Source organism: Pocillopora damicornis, chromosome 8 (assembly GCF_964200805.1).
Source record: "Pocillopora damicornis chromosome 8, jaPocDami1.2, whole genome shotgun sequence".
In the NCBI taxonomy this organism is placed as follows: Eukaryota; Metazoa; Cnidaria; class Anthozoa; order Scleractinia; family Pocilloporidae; genus Pocillopora; species Pocillopora damicornis.
Genome location: NC_142677.1, coordinates 21,441,537 through 21,464,677, shown reverse-complemented (window position 1 = coordinate 21,464,677; position 23,141 = coordinate 21,441,537). Strand labels below are relative to the sequence as shown.

Sequence of the window (23,141 nt, the reverse complement as noted above, 5' to 3'; positions counted from 1 at the left end):
GGTAGGTTCACACGTCATCTTAGCCATGGCAAGTTATAACCCCAACATAGAAGACTTACAGTGTCTGCTAATTGCAGTCATTTCCCTAATTATACTGAATGATGATAATAATAATTATGATAAAATAATCTATCGTCTTATATCAAACGCACGCTTGTGGAGTAACTGTTCATTATTATTATTATTATTATTATTATTACATCATTATTGTATAATCAATAGTGTTCATCGATATTGTGCTTGTCTCGAAAGCTTTGAAAACGCAGACGCTTCAGTATTCTTAGGACGCTACATCCCGTAAAACATTTGCTTTTCACGTGTTTCCTTCAAACCTTCAGTCATATATTAAAAGAAATAGATATTGAAAGTAGTATGTCTCCACTTTTTGTCGAAATAACCCTCCTTTGGATTTAACGAATGCTAAAATAGGGATATCCCTCGTTGTAAGAAGCTTTAAAGATTATTTTTCTTGTTTTATATCTGTCATTGCCCAAGCCATGATTATGTGATGCTTTTTTTTGGTGTTGTTTCTTTGTTTTGAGTCACTCGAGAACAGAATGAGTACATAGGTTTTCATGTGTCTTGGATGATTTAGAGGAAATTGTGTGCTCTCATCAAAAAAGATTGGGCTCCAGCGTTACTTTGCCCGCGGGAACTGAGTATGAGGCCTTGAGCGACGGGAGCCAGCGAGTGTACCGTTGCACTTATGTAGAGATCTGCAGCGGGTCTAGGACATAATTAGTGCCAGATCCTTGGCAAATCTCTCCCCGACTCGTCCCAAATCTTACCGTAGGCGGAAAAACGCACGTCCTGCGGATCTACTAGCAGGCTTCTTTGTGCGATTGCGTCAAAAGGTTTCAGCTTTGACTTGTTAATCTTGACAAATCATTGGAACAGCGAAGCATCCTCTGATAGGCCTTCACGTTAGGTCTATATGAACCTTTTTTCACGCCCCTGCGAAAAGGATCGAAATTCTCCCACCTGTAAAACTCGCGCGCTTCGTCAGCGTGGGAGCGCGTGGAAAATCACTACGTGTATGATAAAAATGTATAAGCGCATTCATGTGTCATTACGTCGATTCCCTAAAACACTGAATCCAACCATCTTTAACCGCAATCCGCTTACATCCAATGCTCCCTTCAAATACTCACTCTAACCTATCCGCTTTCTTTTAATCTAGTAGTTTCTTAGCTAGTTTCTAGAAGTGTTTAAGATTGTTGGGATTTGTGCCAGTTTTCAGACCATCGCAATTGCGATGAAAACCGGAAGAAAATTCAGCGAGGTTCGATTCACAGGAAGCTAAGCCAATTGAAGTCGGAGGAAGTTCGAGGGTTTTTTTGCTGAATCGCTTCCGCTCTTTGTCTTCAAAAAAACCATTTTCTGGTTGAGATTGTGAGAGTACATCTTAAAATCAATATTTTTCGTTTCTGTTGCTAAAAAGTAGCGCTAAAACTGTGTTTGGTCTGAGTTTCGTTTTGGAGACGGTAGACCGTCACGAAGGTATCAACCTTAGAAAAACGTCCGAAAACCTTTTTGGCATAAAACTTTCTGTTATGAAACTCAGAACAGGATACATTTCATCACTTCTTCTGTATCTTTAGTCTGTGTTTTGAGCATGTTCGCTTATTCAGATATCAATTTTCTTTAATTTTTTCAGAAAACTGCTCTGATTCCTTTCTGCAAGTTTGTGCGGCAGATCTTACAAAATCCAGTATGCATTTTCGAACCACATCAAAACCAGAAGCGGTGGAAAGGCGGAGTGTGTGGTTCCCTAACGTCTTTTAGAGATCTGAGACGATGTATGAAATATTGCTCCTTTAATGAGTTGGTATGAAAGTTTACCAAATAAGTTGTCGGTATGGAAACCGCAGGTGGGTTTTGAGAGAGTTCCACTGCCTATGGTTAGCGAGGTGTTCTACTTAATAATAGTGGCTCTCACCTCTACTACCACTTTCGAACAATTCATTATTAATGAATAAACTCAAGAAGGTTCTCATCCAGATTAAGAAGCCTAACAATTAACACATGTTAAAGGTTTTTCTGTGAGTTCGTAATATCTTTATTTAGCTGGTTCAGTGTTGCTAAAAAAATTCCAAGCCCCCGTGTCACAGTTATGGGTTGAAATGTCATTCACATGGCTAGTGGTTGATTGTCTAGAACGAATTTAAGTTGAAATGCCCAGATCTCTCCCGGTTTAGTCAAAGGAATCTTTGTGGCAAGTCACGAAATTTTATTGATAAATCAATGAGACTCCTAGACGAAAATTTTCAGTTAAATTGGGTTCTCTATTTTTTGTTCTGCGGTCATATTGACTAATCACCAAACCACGATGTCAATATAAGTAGTCAATATTAGCCCCAAGATCGAGGAAGTTTTAAGGGGGTACAGACAAAAGGAAATGGATTCCTTGCGATCCAGGAGCTTGAAACTCTTGAAAAACTGCAGAGCAACGTCCTGTGTTTGATAGCGTGGGATGTTTTGCTTGTTCGCACCATGCAACGTTTCTAAGGATAATACATCACAGAAAATGTAATTTGTGATAATATTCATTGACGTAAACTCTTATTTTGCCGGCACATATCGGAGGGTTGAAGACGGGTGCAAGGCGCAGGGAGGGTTATGAGATCGTAGTTTGTATATTGCTGTTTTAGGGTGAGGAGGTTTCTAGGTTTCGCTTTCGTGTAAAATTATGATAGCAGCATTTTAATAGCGAAGAATAGATGTGATCGAAATGTTTTCATTACAAGTGTAGGTGAAAATGGCCTCTAATCCCCAGTCTCCCAGACCGAGCACCTCCCCCTCATGGGGGATTTATGTATTAAGACTGTTTTTCGTTGAAGGGGGGGGGGGGGGGGTTGCGGTGAGGCGCACAGGGATAAACATTGCACATCGCGTTGCTTTGAAGACCAAAAAAGCTCAACTGTTGTTGCAATTCCCTCTACCAATCTGTCATATGACATATGGTCCACTTCTTGCTTGTTGAATCAGTCAGTCAGTCTGTCAGTCAGTCTGTCGGTCAGCCAGTCAGTCAATCTAAAACAGAGGATTGAGATTGATGCAGTGTACCTTGTATGGCCAGTAAAACCATGAACTCATCAATGTTAGCTGACCCCCAACAACTTTGGTGTTGTAGAGATCTCATAATTGTTTTTTTGTCCAGTGTGCCACAAAGAGCGTGGCGCTGTATAGCAAATCTTAGAATGCCACAATACAAGTCAAAAACCCATCCAAAACAAACCCAAACAAAATGAGATAAACTGAAGCAATTCCTTTTCTCATAAATTTTATTTGCCCTTTCTTTTCTTTCTTGCGGCAAGGTACATGGGAAATTTTTAAAGAAACTCCAGAGGTATAAATTAAAACCTAAACAGACTCTTTAACAGGTACTGCAATAAAACTCTGATAACTTTAAATTCCTCCTTGAGAAATAACATTTATTTGTAACACAAGTCAAATACTTATGCCAGAGACAATGAACATCTTCCTTTCTGAACATTTTTCTTACATGATGACCTGCTAAAACAGCAAGGGAACGTTATATTCTTGTATATTGTCGTTTTTCTTTCTTGATTAAGATAGGTCTGCAATGCATTATAAAACTTTCTTTAAACTAATCTGATTTATCAAATAAATTCTAGCAGAGCAGCCTGAATGAATAAAAGAGCTTGACATAGTAAAAACCTCATAAACTGTAGTTTCTGCATGTTTCAGAATGCTTAGTACTGTTGATAACTTCTGTCCGAAACCCTTTAACTCTTAGAGGTGACTAAACTGTAACTTCTCCCCACAATATCCATACATTATCCAGCAAACAGGTGATGAGAATACCCTTACTTATCAGGTAAAAGTTATCTTGATCTAACACTAAATTCTTGTAGGCAATTAATTTACAGGAGAATGTGTAGCAGTTAGAGGAGAGAATTAACAATCAGATCTTGGGAGTTAAAGGGTTAACAGAATTTGGATAAACTTCAGTACTGTGAGTCACTAGTTTCATTGAAGAACTCTGATGATAGTGCACACAGTCGGTTAAATCTTCCTAGATAAGTCATAAAAAGGAAAATTTTTTCGTAGTATCAAAATTGTATAATAGATAGTATGGATTCTTATTGCTAGCCAAGACTTAAAAAAAGACAAAACAAAATAACATGTCTTTTTGAAGAAAGTATTGTTTCACCTGCTTATCAAAAAACATTGTGATCAGACCAAGATAGATTCACAAGAAAATAACCATGCTCCCTATGAAACCACAAAAACACCACTCACAACAAGTACTTGTGAACTGAATTATTGTACAGCTCAAATTAAGTTTACAAAGAAACAAAAAACCCAAATAAGAAATAATCATTTAGTTACACATATACTGGTTCTTTAGAAGTGTCTGTGCCACTGTCATCTGACGAGTATCTCCTCGCAGCAGTATAGGTATTACCACCATCATCAAAAAACCTTCTGAATGTGAATTCGTAAAATGCGTGTTCAGGATGTTTGCCCTGACGGGGTGCCACCGTTTCATTTGCAACTGAGGCTGCTCCTCCTTCATCACTGCTCATTCTCTCTGATTCCTCAACTGGATCAAAGTTTGATGTGTCAGTTGGAGAGGCAATCCGTGGGCGGTATGGAGCCTGCATGCGACGCACACCATAACTCCAGTCAACATGTGCAAAGAATGGATGATTCTTGATTTCTTCAATTCCATTCTTTCCAAGCCTCTTCTCTGGGCTTGTACACAGTCTCAGGATCAAGTCTTTAGCCTGAGGGCTGAGTTCAGCTTGCTTGGGGATGTGCAATGTTGTTTCCCAGTTGATGACCTGAAAAAAGGAAATGATATTCACATTACACAGGGAAATTAATTGCAATACTAAGGGAAGATACAGTTATTTGCGGTAAACATAACTTTGCTTTGGTCCAGCCTCAAAGCACAGCCATTTACAGAAAAGTTTAAACTCCTGATTATAGCAATTCACTTTTAAACATACTTCTGGTATCTTTTTGCAGGAGCAAAAGAAAATGAATCACAAAAATAAAGAATTTTGTGACAAGGAAAGACAAAGCAGACACATCACAAATGGTTGACATTTAATCAAAGGTTATCAAGAGACACTAAGAATAATGCCACATGAAAAATGTCAAGAACAAACATTTTAATGGACAATGAAATTGCCTCTCAGTTTTCCAGACTTTTTGAGGAATTCACAATGAAGGGTGACAAATGCATTCAATACTCAACCAAGCTACCTTGCTGTTGCTTTAGACATCATATAGATATTACTAACAGTACCTGATAATTTACAACTGAGAAAAGAGAAAAGCCCTATTCAATCAGTGAGACAGATAACAGTGTTCTCCCTTATTTTAAGCATGACAGGTAAAATAAATTTTCCAACCAGTAGAGCAATCCTTTTACTTGTTTAATTTTCAAGAATTCCGAGCAATTTTAAACAGTATTAAGAGGTACTACAGGCGGTAAATGTTACCGGTTACTGCCTGAAAAGGAGAACACTGGATAATATGACTAAGTTATCACATGTCTATTTTGGTTAGATTTATAAGCTTCTACTGTACCACTAAAAGGTTTTTACATCTTTCTCAAATGAGAATTTTGCCACCTACCTTCAGTTGAGTATCTGCTGGTGTGGAAGCCAGGAATGGAGGTTGTCCAACAAGCATCTCATACATTATTACTCCCACTGACCACCAATCACAAAGATGTGTGTAACCACTTCTCTGCAATACCTCTGGTGCGATGTAATTGGGTGTACCCACTAAAGAATGCGCAAGACTACGTTTGTGCTTGCGAAAATGCCGCCTCTCCAATGGCTTCATTTGTTGAAGTGACTTCTGAAGAAGCTGTTCATTTAAATCAGGAGAATATTCCATTTGGTCCCAGTACTGCATGCCATACTCCATGCTTTCTTGTCTTTTGTGGCCATCCTTTTCCTCATAATACTTGCTGTCATGAGTCCAACGAAAGCCAGTGCAAAGCCCAAAGTCAGTCAGTTTAATATGACCATCATGATCAATCAACACATTGTCAGGTTTTATATCCCTGTGTACAAATCCCATGTTGTGCACTGACTCAATAGCCAGTACAAGTTCTGCAATGTAGAATCGTGCTAGATCCTCTGGAAATATTTCAAATTTGATCAAAAGGCTCATTAAATCTCCTCCTGGTATGTAGTCCATCACCAAATACAAGAATTTTTCATCTTGGAATGAATAATACAGTTTTACAACCCACTCATTGTCCGCCTCGGCAAGAATGTCTCTTTCAGCTTTGACATGTGCCATCTGATTGCGCTTATAAACCTCAGTCTTCCGCAGGATTTTCATGGCATACAACACATTTGTGTCTATTTTCCTTACAAGCCACACTTCTCCAAATGCACCAGTACCAATTTTACTTATCTTATCATACATAGTGATATCCATCTTTGATCGCTTCAGACGAGTGTAATTTGTTTCTTTCTTCATTAGGATTTTTCGCATTTGATCTCTTGCATCATGAGAAAGTCCAACTTTATCCATCTCCTCTTCGAGCTGAACACGCCTCTTCTCCCTTTCCTTCGTGTTCTTCATTAAGTTTTCAAAGTGTTGTTCCAAGTAAAATTTAGTTGCAGTGGGAGAAACTGTCTTTAGTTTTGATTTCTCTTTGTATTGTCTATATCTCTGGCCGGGAGTCAGAGTCTCCATATCGGACTCTGACATTTGATCATCATCCTCATTGCAAGGAACTGAGGCCTCCATGTTTGGAATTGGAGGCCGTTTGGGTGAATCAAGACGGTAAACAACTGTCCCAGTTACATTGGTAACCTTTGTTGGACCCTCCACAGTGAATGATGAGTCTGACAGAGGAGAAGGAGGTCCACTGTCATTATAAGAACTAGACCATGGCATTTCATCACTTATTGAACCAGAGTTGGATGATGTTTCCGTATTCCAAGAGTGTCTCCACTGATCACAGGGAGGTGGTACTGGCGATCGTGATGACACACGTGGTACATGGTTCTGCCAGTTGCTTGACTCACCCATGCTTACATCAGAAGGCATCTGCCTCCTTGCAACTGGGGCATATGCAGGTGGGGGATGAAGAGTTGGGTCAAATGACTGAACAAAGTGTGGCACTGGAGTCTGCTGTGTGCTTGGTATGGGTGAGTTGGAGTTCAATGCATCACTGTGCGCACCCTGAACAACTGTTGGAGCAATATGTTGGGGCGTTGTTTGGTAAAATTGTCCTTGAGTGGATGACTGAACGTTCTCAGAGGAATTTTGTGCAAAATTGGTTTGGACATAAATGTTGAATGACATATTATTTGCACCATTTCCTGTAACATTTGGAACCGTTGAAGCCATCCGGCCTTGATACTCATCGGGAGCGGTGTTGTTTCCAGTTAACGTAAGGTTAGCAGTTACATGAAATTGTGGAGAAGGTACATTAGCCCCAACACCATTGACAAATTGTGGTTGACCCTGATTCATTCCTTGCATTGGTCGTGCTCCAACAACTGAGGTAGGTTTCCAACCAAGCTGCATTTTTGGGCCTGCTCGCTCAACAAATCTTTGCTGAGGAGCTGCTACCCGTGCACCACGCCAGTTTTGGACAAGTTGGCCAGGATTATTTGACCTTTGAACACACCATTCAGCCCTTGTAGCCTCTGGTGTTGACATCCCTGTACTTGCCTGTGCACATGGCATGGAAACTGTACTGTGTACCCTTTCTACAGCAATCATAGGTGATTCTGCTCTGGCTGTTTCTTCTTCTGAACCTTTCCAAGGACGGCTGACTGCTGCGTTGTAAGGGGGAGGAAGTTGAGACCGACTGTTGGGTGTATTTGAACCAAAATTGACTCTGTTATAGCCCCTGGTTGATGCCAAAGTTTCAATCAGTTGCAATGCATCCTCCACTGTCCTATTAGCAGTCATCTTTATGGCTTCAGTGGCCATATCCTGGAATGATAAGTCAAAGTGTAACTATTGATATCTTGTCTAGAAATTTCATCTCCCCCCCCCCCCCAAAAAAAAATCCCGGTTTAGTAGAAATTGAAAACATGTGTTCACAATTCCCGCACTACTTCAATCAGTAGGTCAACATCCAACATTTTTCGGGATTTCAAAAATGTCGCGTAATCCGATATTCGATTATCGCATTTTTTGGCTGCTATTTTTAAGCTGAAACATTTATCAGTTTTCAGGCAAATGATAGTTCCAGGATGCCTGTTTCCAGATGTTTCTTTAAATAGACATTCGATAGAAAGATATTACAATATTATTTTACATCGTTTCGCATGGTCGTCCACTTGTATCGGTTCTCTCGTGAATAGAAGGCATGAGTGCAACGACTGCTATTTAACACTACATGCTAAGAACTCAAAGCCAGAAGCTGAAAGAATCTGTTGGAACCAACCCTTTGACCCGCGCTTCCGGACAAACTTTGCAAAAAGGACACAACATTTGCCAAATCCAAATGCTTGAGATAATAAAGCAGTGCGGATATGTAACTTAACACGAAAAAGAACCGGCGATAAAAAAACACTAGCGGCCGAGCGGAAAATATGGCCTTCCCCTGAGATCTAAAAGCTCATTTACTAACTTATCACAATAAAATCGATGCCAAAGAGTACATCTGTTACTTTCCATCCGCGGGATATAAGGACAACGGTACCAGAAACAACAATAGTAAACCCTCTAGTGTAATTTATCAAGAAGTAAATATACGTGATATAGAGTGAATTTATCGTTATAAACCCGGGTTTTAAGGCCGAAGTAAATAAACACGAGGTACCCTATTCTACAACTATTGTGCGTTTGCAACACCTACAGAAAAGAAACGTCGACAAGAAGCAACGAACCAAGATCATGGAAGTCTTTCAAACACAAAAAATGTAAGTTGTGATATAAATACAGTACCTCGTCCAAACCCATCGCTTTGAGTTGACCCATCAAATACTGTTTATTAAAGGCCTCTCCATTCTCAGAACATGAAGAATAACCAGATTCTGTAGCCTCGAAGGGTTTTAAACTGCTCCTTATTTCGGCTAAGGCTTTCGCATGACTCATTCCTCGCCGATTTGGGTTGTGTACAATCCTTGTAGCGTTTGCTTGAGTAGTTTGCTCGTGTACAACCGTTGTCGCCGCGTTCGAGCTCGGGGTTGCCGCTGCTTGTTGTGAAAGCCTCTGAGGTTGTTCAGGTTGCCTTTTTAAATGTTGTAAACTCTTCTTAATGTCCCGAAGCATTTGCTGGCTGTTCCCGACATAAGTCGTTCGCCGCGTTTGTTCTCCTTCCCGCATCGACATGTTCGTCGAAATTTGTGTATGTTTCTTAGTGTTTTCTTGATGATCGCAGATTCGCGAAGCGTTGAATAATCAAACCCGAGACAATGAAGCCTACAGGGGATGGTATAATCTGGATAGATCCAAAAATAAAATCTTGCTCGAACCCGACCCTTCAGTGATGAAATCACCTTCGTGGATAACTCAAAGATTCTCAAATTCCATTGTTGAATATGTAAGATTACAGTTTCACATACAGCCACTTCGCAATAGGAATATTGACGTTAAGTTGTAATATGAAGACCCAGACGCGCTCCTGTCTATGAGAAAGACGCGAAAATAAAATAACAAAGGATCTTGGTTGACCTGACGATGAAACTGGTCTGTAAAAGCGAAGGATTCTTGCTCACGCAATTAGATATTTGACATTCCACGGAAGACCTCTAGGTATCACCTCACTTTGAAGTTATTACGGACCCAAAATACACTTCCGATCCGAGAGTGTAGAATTTTGAGAATCTGCTGCTTTTTCTTCTCTCCAACGCAGATTCTTAGCGATCCTGCACGACTCGGATAACCTATAAGAAGTATAGAAACGGTTAAGAGCCTTTGATAAGGACAGACAGATTAACTGCACAAAATTTATTGTTTGCTATGCGAAAGAACTGGAAGATGACATGTCCACCCCCTTAAACATAAAATTAACTTAATTGACACATAGCGATCGTGCCTTCTTGGGTTGTGCTCATGATTGGCTAGTGGTTACCATGGTGAACTGGCGAGGTCCACAAGAGACAGCTGGGTTCTAAAGTATCAGTATCTCGTTTCAGACATTTGTGAAAACTTGATTACGGTTGTTTGCGTGTCGGCGCTTCGAATTCTTTCATTTAAATCTCCATGTTATCAATTCATTGCTAGTTTTTACTGACTTAACAAGTGGAAACTTAAAAAAATTAAAGAATGCAGCCTGCATCAAGGATGCAAATCTCAATAGAAAATACTAGACGAAACCACGAATAGCGTCATAATGCGACATTCCAATATTGTGAATAATATCACAAATTTATTCACGCTATAACCGTGTGTTATGTTGCCCTCAAAAATATTTCGTTCTCTAAAGTTGTACGACTCATCGCAAGTTCAAAACTCCCCTAGTAACTGGTTAAATAGACTGTTTTGATCTCTAGTCTAATTCAGAGGGACGGGAAGTCAGAATTCACGGGAAACAACGTCTCAAAGAGTCCTAAGGGCTTCCGGTAGTTCTTAGAGCGCAGTTGTGAAAAAATTCTGGAGATACCCAAGTTTTGTGGCTTTCCGCGCTTCCGGCTGAGTATTACGGGAACTCAGAATTGATGAATGTTGACAAAAACTGTCTTCGACAACGCTAACTTGATTTAGTGCCATGAAGTCGCATCTTATGCTATATATGGTTAGGTTCTTGGACTGTGACATGAAGTAAAGCCAAATTCTCTGCACGAGCTAAAAGAAAAGTTCGCCTTTGGGTCACCACACATGGTGATCAAAAGAAAAATGACAATGTTCCCTAGTCACGCGACCATGAACCAAAACCACGTGTTAACCAAGTAATCTTTGCTTCCTTTAAATTCCTCAGACTCCGAAACCCTCTAAATCCAAACTCGGGGAAAACTTAACGCACAAGCAAACAAAACCCATTCTACCCCTCGCGAGTTTTCGCGCACCCTTCCACGCGACTTTCCAATCACACCCAATTCACCACATTCTAAATACAACTGCGTGAAGACCACGGGCGGCGTGTTTAAAAGTATAAATTTAGAAGCAAACAGGAGGACAATGAAAATTATTTTGTTTTTACCTGAGTTGGTTAAGAAGATTTTCTCTTGCCGTGCGTGTGACCCTATCCACGTCTTAAGCGACTGAGTGGCCAGCTTATATTTTGGGAATTGGAGTGTACTTCTTAAGGATTATTCATCACTGTGTTAGACCCTTGCGATAACCTGCGGTATCTTGTAAACGCAAAAAGGCCATATAGAGTAGATTTTTTGAGTGAACAGGAAGTCCGTATTGTCGCTGTGAAAGCGGGGAGTGTATTTGTTATAATCCTGCGTGGGTTGCGCGGTAATACACCCGAATCGATTCGCAACAGTAGACATCGAAGTACACAATAAACAGGGCTGTAATAAATGCTTTGTGAAATGAATTAGGTTCTAATACTGACGTCAAAAATTACAGTCATAGTCATACAAAAGCACTTTTTGTCGTGCGATATCAAATCGCTAAAACAAACTGATTGATGTAATTTCAATGTTGATATAGGTGTTTCAGGGCGTTTAAATTGAGGTTGACGTCATTCGAGCTTAAGAGTGCGAGATAACGGAATAATACACGTTACTGAAAGCAAAACAAAGCCTTTCCTTGATAGTTTTGCAAAGTGGGGGATGGTTGCACATGACCGATTTTCTTGGTCTCAAATCTGTCAGCTTCAACAGACTAAATAAAGCGGCATTTTTTAACCAAACAAAGTTTCATAATGATAGGCCGGAGCATTTTCTTCCCTCGAGGCGCTGCAATTTTTTGTAAAGCGGTACGTAGAGGATATTTTCGTCAACTTCTTGTGCAACAAGTGCTTAAGTTAGCATTTCTCATAGACATCTGGTAACATACAATTATTGCCGCTACCCGAACAGCCTTCACGCCCTCGCATCTTGCCCGGAAAGGGCATTTGATATTGCAAATCAAACCTAATACGGTCACTTCTGAGTTATAATCTGGTGCGTTTCTAACAAAGCAAATCTTATGTTAATTAGAAACGGTTTCAGCAACAGGTAAAATTACTGACCCGTATGAAAACCCTATATCAAATACATCACAGAGCAGAATAGTTGAAGTCTATTTTGGTTAACTAGCTTTGTAATAACATCCGCCTTCATTGCTTCGTTTACAAGTTTTGCTTAAAGCTAGATTCTTAATAGTCTTTTTTTTTTAATCTAAGATTAGCCACCTAAGAATTCACTAGTTCAATATCCATTGGTTGATACCGATTTATTTTCTCCCGTAAACTCTCTCCTAAAACCTTCGCTGTTTTTTCGACAGAACGTTTTTTAAATAACACATCGCCGAAACAAGTCTTGCAGATTGTTATGCTCCGAGTGTTTGATTTAGCGAGAAATTTTTCGGAATTTATTCTCAACGCTCAAAAAAAAAAAAGCTGAAGGAACTTTATTTACGACCCCAGGTCATATTATATACAGGTGCAAGAGCCTTGAGAACAAACTTCCAAAACATTTCTAATTATAGTAAATTGTTCTATTATATAATATGCATTTGGTCGAACAGTAGTGGGCGGTGTTATTTAGTCAACAACCCAGAACGCCTTTTCATCGTCAAATGATCATATGATAAAGAACAGCGCATTATATGAGTCGCTTCAGGGGTTGAAATCAAACAGTCAGTTACGCACTTGACCCGTTGAGGTTGATTTCCTCGAATTAGAAGCCGCATTCTCACAGAATAATCTCTCTTAGAAGTGAGCTAAATTCCACATGTATCCTGCAATAACGCTTTCGATATCAAAGCCACTTTGTTGTGTAAAGTTTTCTGACCGGGCTGCGTTCCCAAAAATTAGATATTCGAAAACTGACTAGAAAAACCCGAGATGCATGACTAATTGTAAGATTTCAGAAATAATTTTCAAGTTGAAGAGGGAGCAAGAATTTCCAAAGCGGCCGTAAAAAAACGGCCGCGAACTTCCATCCATGATAAGCTCGTGTCCAGCTGTTGTTACATTTTTCTTCTGGAAACTTCTACTTGCTGGGTTAAAATAATAACAGTAAATCTATTAAATAATTTAAAGAATCGTGACCACTCTATAACTGCGCCTTGCATTTGAGAATGAATTCTAACTTTGAAAAATAATTCCTGGCCTCATTATCTCGGGTCAATTTTGAGAAATTTCCGTTCATATGTGTCCAGCCCGCTTAAAAAAGAAATTGCAATAATCGGCCATCTCACGGTGTCTCATGATCGGTAAATGTCTGACCCAAAAAACCAATAATAACTCCCCAGACAGAACAGTCAAACTTCTTTTTAGCTATTGAATAATTGCCCACTAACCAGAGGTTTCTATCAAAGCCAGCTACCAGCAGTATACCGCCATTTATACCTCTTAAGCAAGCGAACGGGCTCTGTTGTTTGGTATTCGCCTTCTACCTCTTTCCCGGGCGGAACCGCCTATATTACACCGTTGGCATCCATCGAAAAAGGAAAAAGTTTTTGAACCCTGTCACTAGCTTAATAGTGAAATCATAAGCGATTTCGGGAATTTCAGCATTAGTTTGTTCAAATGAGTTGTATAAAGCCGTCAGTTTGGTCAAAGTCAAATATAATTCAAACATATTCTTTGAGGCGATCGCTCGAGACGTTACGAAATAGAAATACTGTTTGATTGGTCACCTTGATCCATAGCTGAGAGATATTGAAACCGGCCTAATTTCCGTTTCAGACCTATTTACTTGATTGCTTAACAAGCGTATTTTGAAGCCGAAGAAAGATGTTCACAATGTTGCACTGAAGAGCATCTTCGCACTAGAATCGATTTCATCAACAAAGTTTTTCTCGCGACACAAGTGAAAAACAAAGCAACATGAATGCTTTTTTTATAAACTCCGAGTGGAATAAAATTGATTTAACTTTGTCATAGTTCTTCGAATCTTCCTGAAGACATGGAATTTTCACGAGTAGACAGCATGCAATCTGTATAATGTCTATGAGAAGATGCATGACTGTACTGAACTGATAAAGTGTTTAAAATAAGCTTATCTTTTTTTTTTTACGATCCAATACAGTTTGTATATGACGTAAATGTCAACTTAAAGGCATGAGAAACTCAAAGTCCAAAGTTGAACTAAACGAAATGAATTTTAAGTGCTGATTTCAAAACAAAATAACCTCTTGAAACACGAGGTTAAAAATCTCTAAGAATGGCTGTCATTCAAAATATTGATAATGTCTAACTTTGAGCCCTGAGGGAGTTTCGATACAGCTTTTTAGACGACGTTTATCTGCATCTAGAGTTTCTATTTTGATCCAGGAATTTCTGCAGCGAAAGCGAAAAGTTAATTAATCCTTGTCTGCATGTTCAGTCTCATATAGTTTGCTCATGACATAACTGGACGTCTTGTAAACCACAGAATGTATATGCAAAAATGTGGAATTTTCGTTTCTTGCGCAGGATTAGTTAATCGAAAATTCATCTCTTGATGGACAAATTTCTACAATGTGAATTCATGCACGCGAAAGATAACTGATTTTCTAGTCAAGCACACCTCGCTGTTTTCTATCAACGTATTGAGACTAGTATACAGTTCAACCAAAACAAAATCGTCAGGTTTCTCGCAAAATTTCCAAACTCTGGTAAACATATTAATAGAATTTAAAGAAAGATCGAAAAAGAAATTCTCCTCAGTACAGGCAAAAAGCAAATGGCAAGGAGCAAATGAGAACTATTTCTGTTAACTTTGAATTTCGTTTCAACCTGGCATTATGTTCTGTGTTGAATAACATACCTTTAGCTCCGCTTCCTTGCTGTGCATCAGAGGACTTACAAAATTAACCTCGCGTAAACGGTCTAATAAGTCCCCTTGGGGAGCCTCCATGGAGGCCCCTTGGGCTCATAAGTTTTCAGAGCTTCCAGGGGCCCTCAAATTAGGGCATGATAAAGTGGCTGGGAAGGGGGCTCTCAAAACTCATAAGCACTCATATGTGAGTCATCATTTCTGAATTGTCACTCGTCTTCTACAAATATAATTTATGGCGCGTATATGCTTTTTTAAACATGACGGAAACTATTAATACAGGTCTTCAAATACAAGTGTAGCCATTTGAACAGCATCGTAATTTAGGAAAGCGGGGAGAATTGAGAACAAGAAGGTCGTGGGTCTGTTATTTGAAACGGGGGATTGATAAAAAGCTAAGAGGCGGGCTTATTGGGCCCTTTATAGGCGTGCAAGATGTATTAGAATACAAGTAAAAATGTAACATGCGTTACGAACGGCGGACAAGGAAAACATTCTTTATGAATTTCCCCACCTCGACTGAAACCTCGCACCCGGCCCAGCAATTTTGTGTTTGGATGTTTACCAGATGAGCTGAGCTCACTGAAAACTTATTGGAGACTAAGACCATGTATTGTTGTGTTCATTCATGACTAGCTTTCAGCACGCGTGTAGGGCTTAGCAAAGTTAAGTGTGGGTTTATAGCTCGAGTTAGGAGAAGAATCATATGCATTTTTCAGTGACTCTGTCATCCATAAAACACATTTTTTCGTCAATTTGCGGCTTAATTAAACTAATATAAAATCTGTCATACTAGTTTCAAGCACTGACGTATTGAGACACCGGCGAAATGGTCCTCAGACTGGTGATATTCATCAAGACTGGCCAGCCAGACAAATCAATCACATATGGTTAATCGATATTTAGCTCAAAATATTTCATTCAGCAATAGCAATCTGCTGTTCATTAAAATCATTTTTAAAACCGTCTAGACTATAGCTATAGAACATTTGAATTAACAACGTTAAAAGAAAATCTAAACATCACTCCTTAGATTGGCAACATATCGATTTACATCTGACAGGCGTTATGAAGAATGCTTTTTGCATGGTTTGTATATCATCTTGTTAATTAAGAGTGAAAAAAAAAAAAAATAAAAATATGAGCAGTCAAAAGGAGAAAAGGCTGGTGCTGGTGACTGATTTCTGACATTTTTTTTTTTTTATCAGTGTTAAATACTGGGCGCATTGCGAAATACGTGCCCCGGTTACGTAACAAATGGTTTTTGGAAGAACGTTTTTACTTTCAAAATGCAAACTTTGCACAGAGAATTCTGAAGACATGCTTCGACAAGTAGAAAATTTCTAATTTCGTCGTCTCGTCACTAATTAAATTACCCAAAATTTTGCTGCATGTGATATTTGGATATCAATTACGATGGAGGAACTTTTGAATCAAAGTATTAGAGACAGTACTTTTTCTTTTCACCTCTTTCTTTAAGCTGTACATTCTCTCAGTAGTGTCGTCCTACCCAAATCCAAAACAAAAAGTTCTAACATGAAACCATGGTTGTCTTCATGTCTTTCAGGACAATATAGTAAAGCAGCTGAAAGCTTTACTCATTGAATGAATAGAGCGAAGGACAGAAATTCCTCATAAATTCCTTCCAGATTGTCATATAATCTGAAAGTTGAAAGAGCTCGAGACTTTGGGGAGCCTTTTAAAAGTTATTGTCAATTCAGATATCACTGAGATGTTTTTCTCAGCGACTGCAGTTACTTTAGACGTCAATATGAATGGAATTGTTTCAGATATCTTCAGTTATAGTAGCAGTGGCTTAAAATCGTGGTCTTGCCGCATCGAGTTAATACTTGAATCTTAAAAATAAAACCAATAAATCCGGAAAATCTCTCTAGATGACCGACGATTGTTTTGTCTCGTGTTCATGACTTATGTATTTATTTCCAACCGACTTAGCTCAGTTTTTTTATGCCGCTTGTTAAACCCTCGTCTATCCACCAATTTAAGTCCCTCCGTTTAGAAATTAGTATTTAATCCTCTCCGAATACATTTTCGAAGTTTTATCAGGCATAGGCTTTGTGGTACATAGTAATCGTACTTACTTATTTTGAGAAGTCGTGCCAGTTTCCTCGCTGCAATTCGCGTTTATGGAAAAGGTTTCCGTGAAGTACCTTGTGGAATTCTACGAGAAATGGAAGGAGTTATTATATAATGCATTGCTAATTTAGACTAACTGGATCTTGGCCAGGATTACTTCATCCGGCACGGCTAATGTCCGCGTGAAACAAATTCCATGAATTTTTTAAAGAGAAATTCACAGTTGCTCCATGTAAAGAGAATAAAACGCACTTGAATTTTGTTTCAATATTTTCTTCGAAAAAACTTTATCATCGATTGTTCTCTCCAGATGTTCTTCTCGGCGAGAAGAAAGCTGTAGTAGATAGCAATGTTGAGACGTGGATAATAAACAATTTTCGTTTTCCAGTGAGTTTAAAGTGAAATTACCACAGCTGTAAACAATTCGAAGCGTGGCAAGATAGTTCGGCGAGATGTGGTATCAAGCATCATTTACATAGTAAGTTCCTATTTTCTACTTGAGATAGCAATGCAGAAAATTGGGCTTTTTGTCATCGTAGTACAGTCGCGAAGTGATACAACCTTCTCTTGACCAGAGTAAGATATTTTTCGTCTCTTCACAGACTTGGGACAAATAAAAAATTCTGAGACCCCATAAGGAATCGAACCTCAAACCTTCGGATTCCGCGCTCCGATACTCTACCACCGAGTCACAGGAACTCATTGTGAGCGAGGTCCACTACTAAAAAGTTCATACATGACACGCGTCCTGCAGCTGCATACTGCTAGGATCAGCGATTTCGATAGCGTCATGTTTACAAATAGGATAAGGAAGATGGTAAATTTTGAGCTCGGTAAAGAAATAGAGAAATATGTCTTTCGGTCTTCTTGTCACGAGCTCAGGACAAAGAAAAAATTGTGAGTCCCCATGAGGAATCAAACCTCACACACCTCTCGTCTAGTTGATACGAGAGGTAAAAAGATGTCACTTCCTCTTTCATTCATATGATATGACTAGGAACTGTACTGAAAATCGAGAATTTTTTAAATGTTTTATACTAAAGGCGCGGAAACAGTGAAGGAGACTTTAAAAAGATGGTAGACCAACCTTAGTATGACCTTGTGTTGTAAGTGAATACTCAAACCATGCATGACCGTAGTATTAACGGTGTCAACATGGAAAATTTTTACCAGACCAGGATTTCGGCAAAAATTCGGGAATTAAATCACCGACGTGGAAAAATTTGGCGCGAAAGGGGGACATGAAACCATGTTATAGAACACGGCCGAAAATTGCTGAAAGTAGTTAAACACAATCTGTATTTTTTTTTTTTTTTTTTAACCAGGCTTAGGTAGTTTTTTTTTAAAAATTATTTTTATGCAGTAAATCTCTCATGTATAACATTAGAATAGGTAACTTAATTCATGCTACTGTGACTTCTACAATTATGCAGATTTCCATCCAAAGACCTGAAATGTATCAGCTAGTAACTTTGACGAAGAAAGCCATAATAATTTCACGCCCGAATAAAATGTTCCTTATTGGGTTTTTTCGAAAGAAGTATTTGATAGTTAAACCACGATTGGAGTTCCAAATTTGGAAACGGAAATGAGCATTCGTGATAATTTCTGGAGCTGTGGTTTATTTTGTCCTATTTTCAGATAAACAGAAATCTGCTGTTGTTTTTATCAAAGTCACGTACAGACATTAGATTCCCGTTGACCTCCTGAGCCGAAGTTTTTTTCCACATGGAAAACAACGAGAGTAAATATGTTTTACTTTTTGTTAGCAGAAACAAATCTTATCGAAAAAGGGTCAAGTCTCGGACAAAACCAATTTCAAGTTACGCTTTAAGTTGTTTTTCGAAATGAGTGACTTTGCAGCTTAAAAGATATTTCACATTCCGGTGGATATAAATAAATATTTGTATCTCGAGGGTTATTAAGGACTCACCGGGTGATAACGAACCGCATCTTACTGATCTGTCAGATCATATCTCCAATAGAACTTTAATTGTTTTTTTCCCTGTTTTTCAATGTCGTTTGAGTGTGAACCATTGAATAGTGCGTGGAGAAACGCACATTTAAACAATCGTCTTTGTCAGGAAGAGGCTTAGAACGCTGAGTTTTTCATCGAATAAAAATGAACCTGTAAAATTTATGTGTAACGGTTCCCTTCTCTGCGCAGTTTTATTCAATCGTGACAGATTTCCTTTTCAGTGACATCTAAATAATACTTTCACTAATGAACTTTTACAGACGTGAATGAATTTGAAAAAAAAAATTTCTGGTCAATTGAACAAGTCAAACTGTAGTCACGTACCTGCTGTAACGTCAAGAGAGGGTATGGTGAGGAAGGGGAATGATGTGGGATTACTCCCTAAGTATAAATTCGGCGACATTGGTTCTTGCAAATCTCGATTTTCAATAACGTTTCGTTGCTGAAAATGGCTTTTTAATGATTATACAAAAACTAATTCCGGTGTGGTTCCGCCAAAAAACAGGAGTATTATCTTGAAAGACTTCCTCATCAAAACAGTTTCACGATCCATGGCTTAATAGCTGTGTTGCAACAGTTCGCAAACGATACAACCTAATCCTGTTATTTCTTGAAATCGGTTCGTTAAAGCGAAATACCAAACGTCTAAAATTCCGTGTATAGTTTCTACTCCCTGATTTATCTTGACCCTTTAACTCCCAAGAGTGACCAAGACAGAATTTCTCCTCACAATATCAATACAATATCAAGCAGGCAAGAGACGAGAATAAAGAAGAATATCATTTAGGGGGATTATTAGTTGATCTAATACCAAATTCTCCGAACTAACATCATAAGAATTGTATGGCAAAAAGTAGCGAGAATTACTGATGAGATCTTGGGAGCGAAAGGGTTAAGGTCATACTAAAGAACAAGCCCCTTCAAATCTCTCTCCAATCAGGGACCGCCGCACATGTGTGCTACTTTTAATCCACAAAGCTAGCTTGAATTGCAGTGAATTTTACAAAGGTGAACCAAAAGGAGATCTTCACAACTAGAAAACTGAACCGTTCAGAGGGGGCATGGAAAAGTTTTCAATGCCCCTCTGTAAACAATTTAGATTCCCATTGGAATTTTTCGTCGTATACCATGTCTGAAGTCCGTACTTCCATCTTTAATCCCTAACAGTTGAGCCTCTGTCTATAGTCATCTCTGAAAAGCAGTTAAGCTTTCCAAAGATCTCAGATGATAAATTAATTTTACTGCCGGCAAAACGCCGCCGTTTGCTTAGTCCGAGTTAGTCCCGTTGTTTTTGGTCGACGGGGGCACCACTGCACTCCGAGTTTATCTGAATGCAGTTCGACCCTGGGATAACTTCATAGCTAAAAAAATACTCATAGTTAATCCGACAAGTGAGAATAAGAGAGATGTTTACCGTTTGTCTCAAGCATGGGAATAACATCGGAGTCTCCATGAGAAATGGATCCAGAGTCAGATCGTTAGGCGGAGAAGGAGAAATAAAAATGTGAAATCATCCTTAAGTCAAGAAGCAACTGTTGAAAGTTGGAGAGAGTGATGTTTTATTGTCAATCAAAATTTACTTATTTGATTCCCTCCGTCTGTTTTGAATCATTACGCATCTTGTTAAGGAACTGGTGGAAAAACTTGACTGCCCGTGAGCTGATCTGTTAATGTAAACATTTAGGATTTTGGAATCTTTGAGAATCACCAATGGTTTGATTATTTGAAACTGACAAAAAACAATGACAAAAATTGAAATAGCGCCTCTTTCTTGCGTTTTCTTGTGCTTTATAGCTACTTATCGGAATCAACTCTTAAATACTCTCTGGTTTATCTGTAAGCCTATCAGGAACAGAGGATTATCACTGAAAAGACGAATTTTTCAAAACGCCTGATTTTAAGGTGCATTCTTTCGACAGAACTTTTGCCAGGTCAGCAAGAGGTAGGCTTTCAACTAACTCGTAGTGGCGATTGTTTTTATTAAATTTTAACAAACTCAGTGTGAAAAATTTTCGAATGTGATTGGGTAACAGAAACCTTCTTTGTAAGCATTTGCCTGCTACCAGTACATGTCATTTCGCCAGGTCATATAAAAAGTCTTAATAGCATAGACATTAATGGGCACCATGCATTTGCGAGTGCTGCCATATAGAATACTGGGTTTATTTTCTCGTAAAATCCTCCAAGAAGGCTCCTAGAAACTTTTCACCAAATGATCATTTTGTTTATCAGCCTTTATACAAATAAACAAGACTTTTGACTGTGCTTTGTAGCCGGTCAAATTCTGTCTGCGGAGTGTTCATACTTTTCGCGTTTGCAAATCCAGCTCAGACGAATTTTGTTCTTCTGTTAAATTATGCAAACCTACGTGTTTACCTGACTTAAAATCGGGGGTAATTCGTGTGGAAAAACTAAAGGGGAGATCTTACAAATCAGACTGCAATTAAATATAAGTTCTGGTGGTGAGAACGAAAATTACAGAAAAGGCATTGATAAACTAAGGATGAACAAGAGTGGCCAAGGATGAAGGAAATTGAAATCGTACAAATGACTACTAAAGACTACGAAACACTTGTTCGGTAAGGAAGAATAACACAAAGGAGAAAGCAATAAACTAAGGAGGAACAGGGACGGCAAAAGATGGGGGAGACCAAATTAGTGCAAACGACTGTAAAATATATGTCCGCTAAGGTAGGAAATCATCAAAGAGGCAATGATAAACCAAGACAGAATAACGATGACAGGGGATGGTGAAGATTGGAAACGAAGTTGAATTATGACGCGGTTCACTTTTGACCATCGCGACAGCCATACTCATTTCCTGAGTTTAACGTGTTTGGTTATCAAATATGAACAAACTGGCAGTGCCACTGACTTACCAAAAGTTTAGATCAGTAATCTTTCCGCCTTGTCCGTGGTACAGTTCTGAAGTGAATCAATTGATTCCCCGCACTTGATCTTGAGTTAAAACTAGTCTTTCACTCTTATAGTTAATTTTGTGCCTGCACAGCTGTGTAGAGTTGTTTCCTACGCAGAGTAATTTTTCCCACTTTGGCAAATGACTCGCTCGCGTCACCGTTTTATCGATTTTACGCCATTTGCGGTCGTTGAGTATTTCAAACATTTCCCAAATGCATCTCCTCACGTATCTTCACAGACGAATGCTGAACAGCCGTGGGGGTTTTCCGTCTTGAAACAGTGGACGTGACAAGTTGTTATGTCTTCTGAAAACCATCAACAATCCATCATCCAATTAAACTTTATTTTCAACATTTTCAACCGTTTAAGTAGTCATAGAAGGCAAAGGCAACAAACAGAGCAACGGAACTGCCTCCCTAAAAAGCAAAACCACCACACATTATGGTGTACATGATATTTCTAACTCGTGTTGAACACGGAGAATCATCGATCGTTCAATTCGATGTGAATGAAAAAAATTGTAAGAAATTTTATGAAATTTCCGATACTCTGAATTTTCTTGCCGTGTTATTCTTAATTCAACCAGTAACCTTTTTCGAGCGAGCAATGATGCATCAGTTTTCTGTTAATTTTGCGGTATTCCACTAGAGTACGCTTGATTTGCTACACTGATGACAAAGCAAGTATTACTTATTAAAATGGTGGGATTTCGCTGCAAAAGAGAAATTGAAGATCTATTCTGTTTGTCGGACGCTTCGGAAAATGATAGGAAATAACCAACTTTGCTTTCTGTTGAAGTCAGATTGACGTCAGAACATTGGTAATAACTTGATAACCTCAGGTGTTTTCAAGCCTATCGAACGCAAACAATTTGATGTTTTTTATAACAAGTCTTTTAACCATGAGTATTAATACGCTGCTGGTTGCAGCTGTTACTATCATTTGTTTGCCTTTGAATACCGTAAAATATGTTTTTCAAAGCTGGAGCATTAGAGATATATGAGTGGAAAACAGGAAAACTTAAAAGATATTTCAAATTCTCTTAATTCTTCCCGCCAAATAAGCAAACATGTTTACATACAAGTGTGCATTAGCCCTCTCAGTTACGTCGTTATCTGTCTAAGGTCTGTCTGGGGTACTTCAGGATGTCTGGTTCTCATATCTGACACATTTCCTATAGGCAATGGAGTCTTTCACAGACATAAATTAACGATTTTATTAATTGAAGAAGTGGCAACGGTATCAGCTGAAACCATACAAATAACTCGTGTTTTAAACATCTTTGACATTCCTGATTAGGGTTCCTTTTTGTCTGTTATTTCAAC

The 23,141-nt window shown here is 38.8% G+C and overlaps 1 protein-coding gene across 5 annotated transcripts; it reads right to left on the bottom strand.

Moving 5' to 3' along the window:
• Nucleotides 1-3,266: 3,266 nt before the first annotated feature.
• Nucleotides 3,267-22,088, bottom strand: LOC113668578 (serine/threonine-protein kinase LATS1). Of its 5 annotated transcripts, none has more exons than XM_089213973.1 (4): nt 21,777-22,088; nt 8,908-9,848; nt 5,614-7,947; nt 3,267-4,811 (listed from the first exon to the last, which is right to left on the bottom strand). In XM_089213973.1, exons 2-4 carry the CDS (start codon nt 9,292-9,294, stop codon nt 4,353-4,355), a joined length of 3,180 nt encoding a protein of 1,059 aa, XP_089070099.1. In that variant the 5' UTR covers nt 9,295-9,848; nt 21,777-22,088; the 3' UTR covers nt 3,267-4,352. The 5 variants fall into 5 exon arrangements, with proteins under 5 accessions (XP_089070099.1, XP_089070098.1, XP_027040310.2 ...); XM_089213972.1 differs by lacking the exon at nt 21,777-22,088 and adding an exon at nt 14,814-14,849; XM_027184509.2 differs by lacking the exon at nt 21,777-22,088 and adding an exon at nt 11,105-11,441.
• Between the last annotated feature and the right edge of the window lie 1,053 nt (nt 22,089-23,141).

Bases quoted from the DNA above. Each gene is read 5' to 3' on its own strand.
- LOC113668578 (XM_089213973.1), bottom strand. From the start codon at position 9,294: ATGTCGATGCGGGAAGGAGAACAAACGCGGCGAACGACTTATGTCGGG. The intron at 7,948-8,907 runs GTACTGTATTTA...TTATCATTCCAG, and splicing joins AAGCGATGGGTTTGGACGAG to GATATGGCCACTGAAGCCAT. The intron at 4,812-5,613 runs GTAGGTGGCAAA...TCCTTTTTTCAG, and splicing joins CAGCAGATACTCAACTGAAG to GTCATCAACTGGGAAACAAC.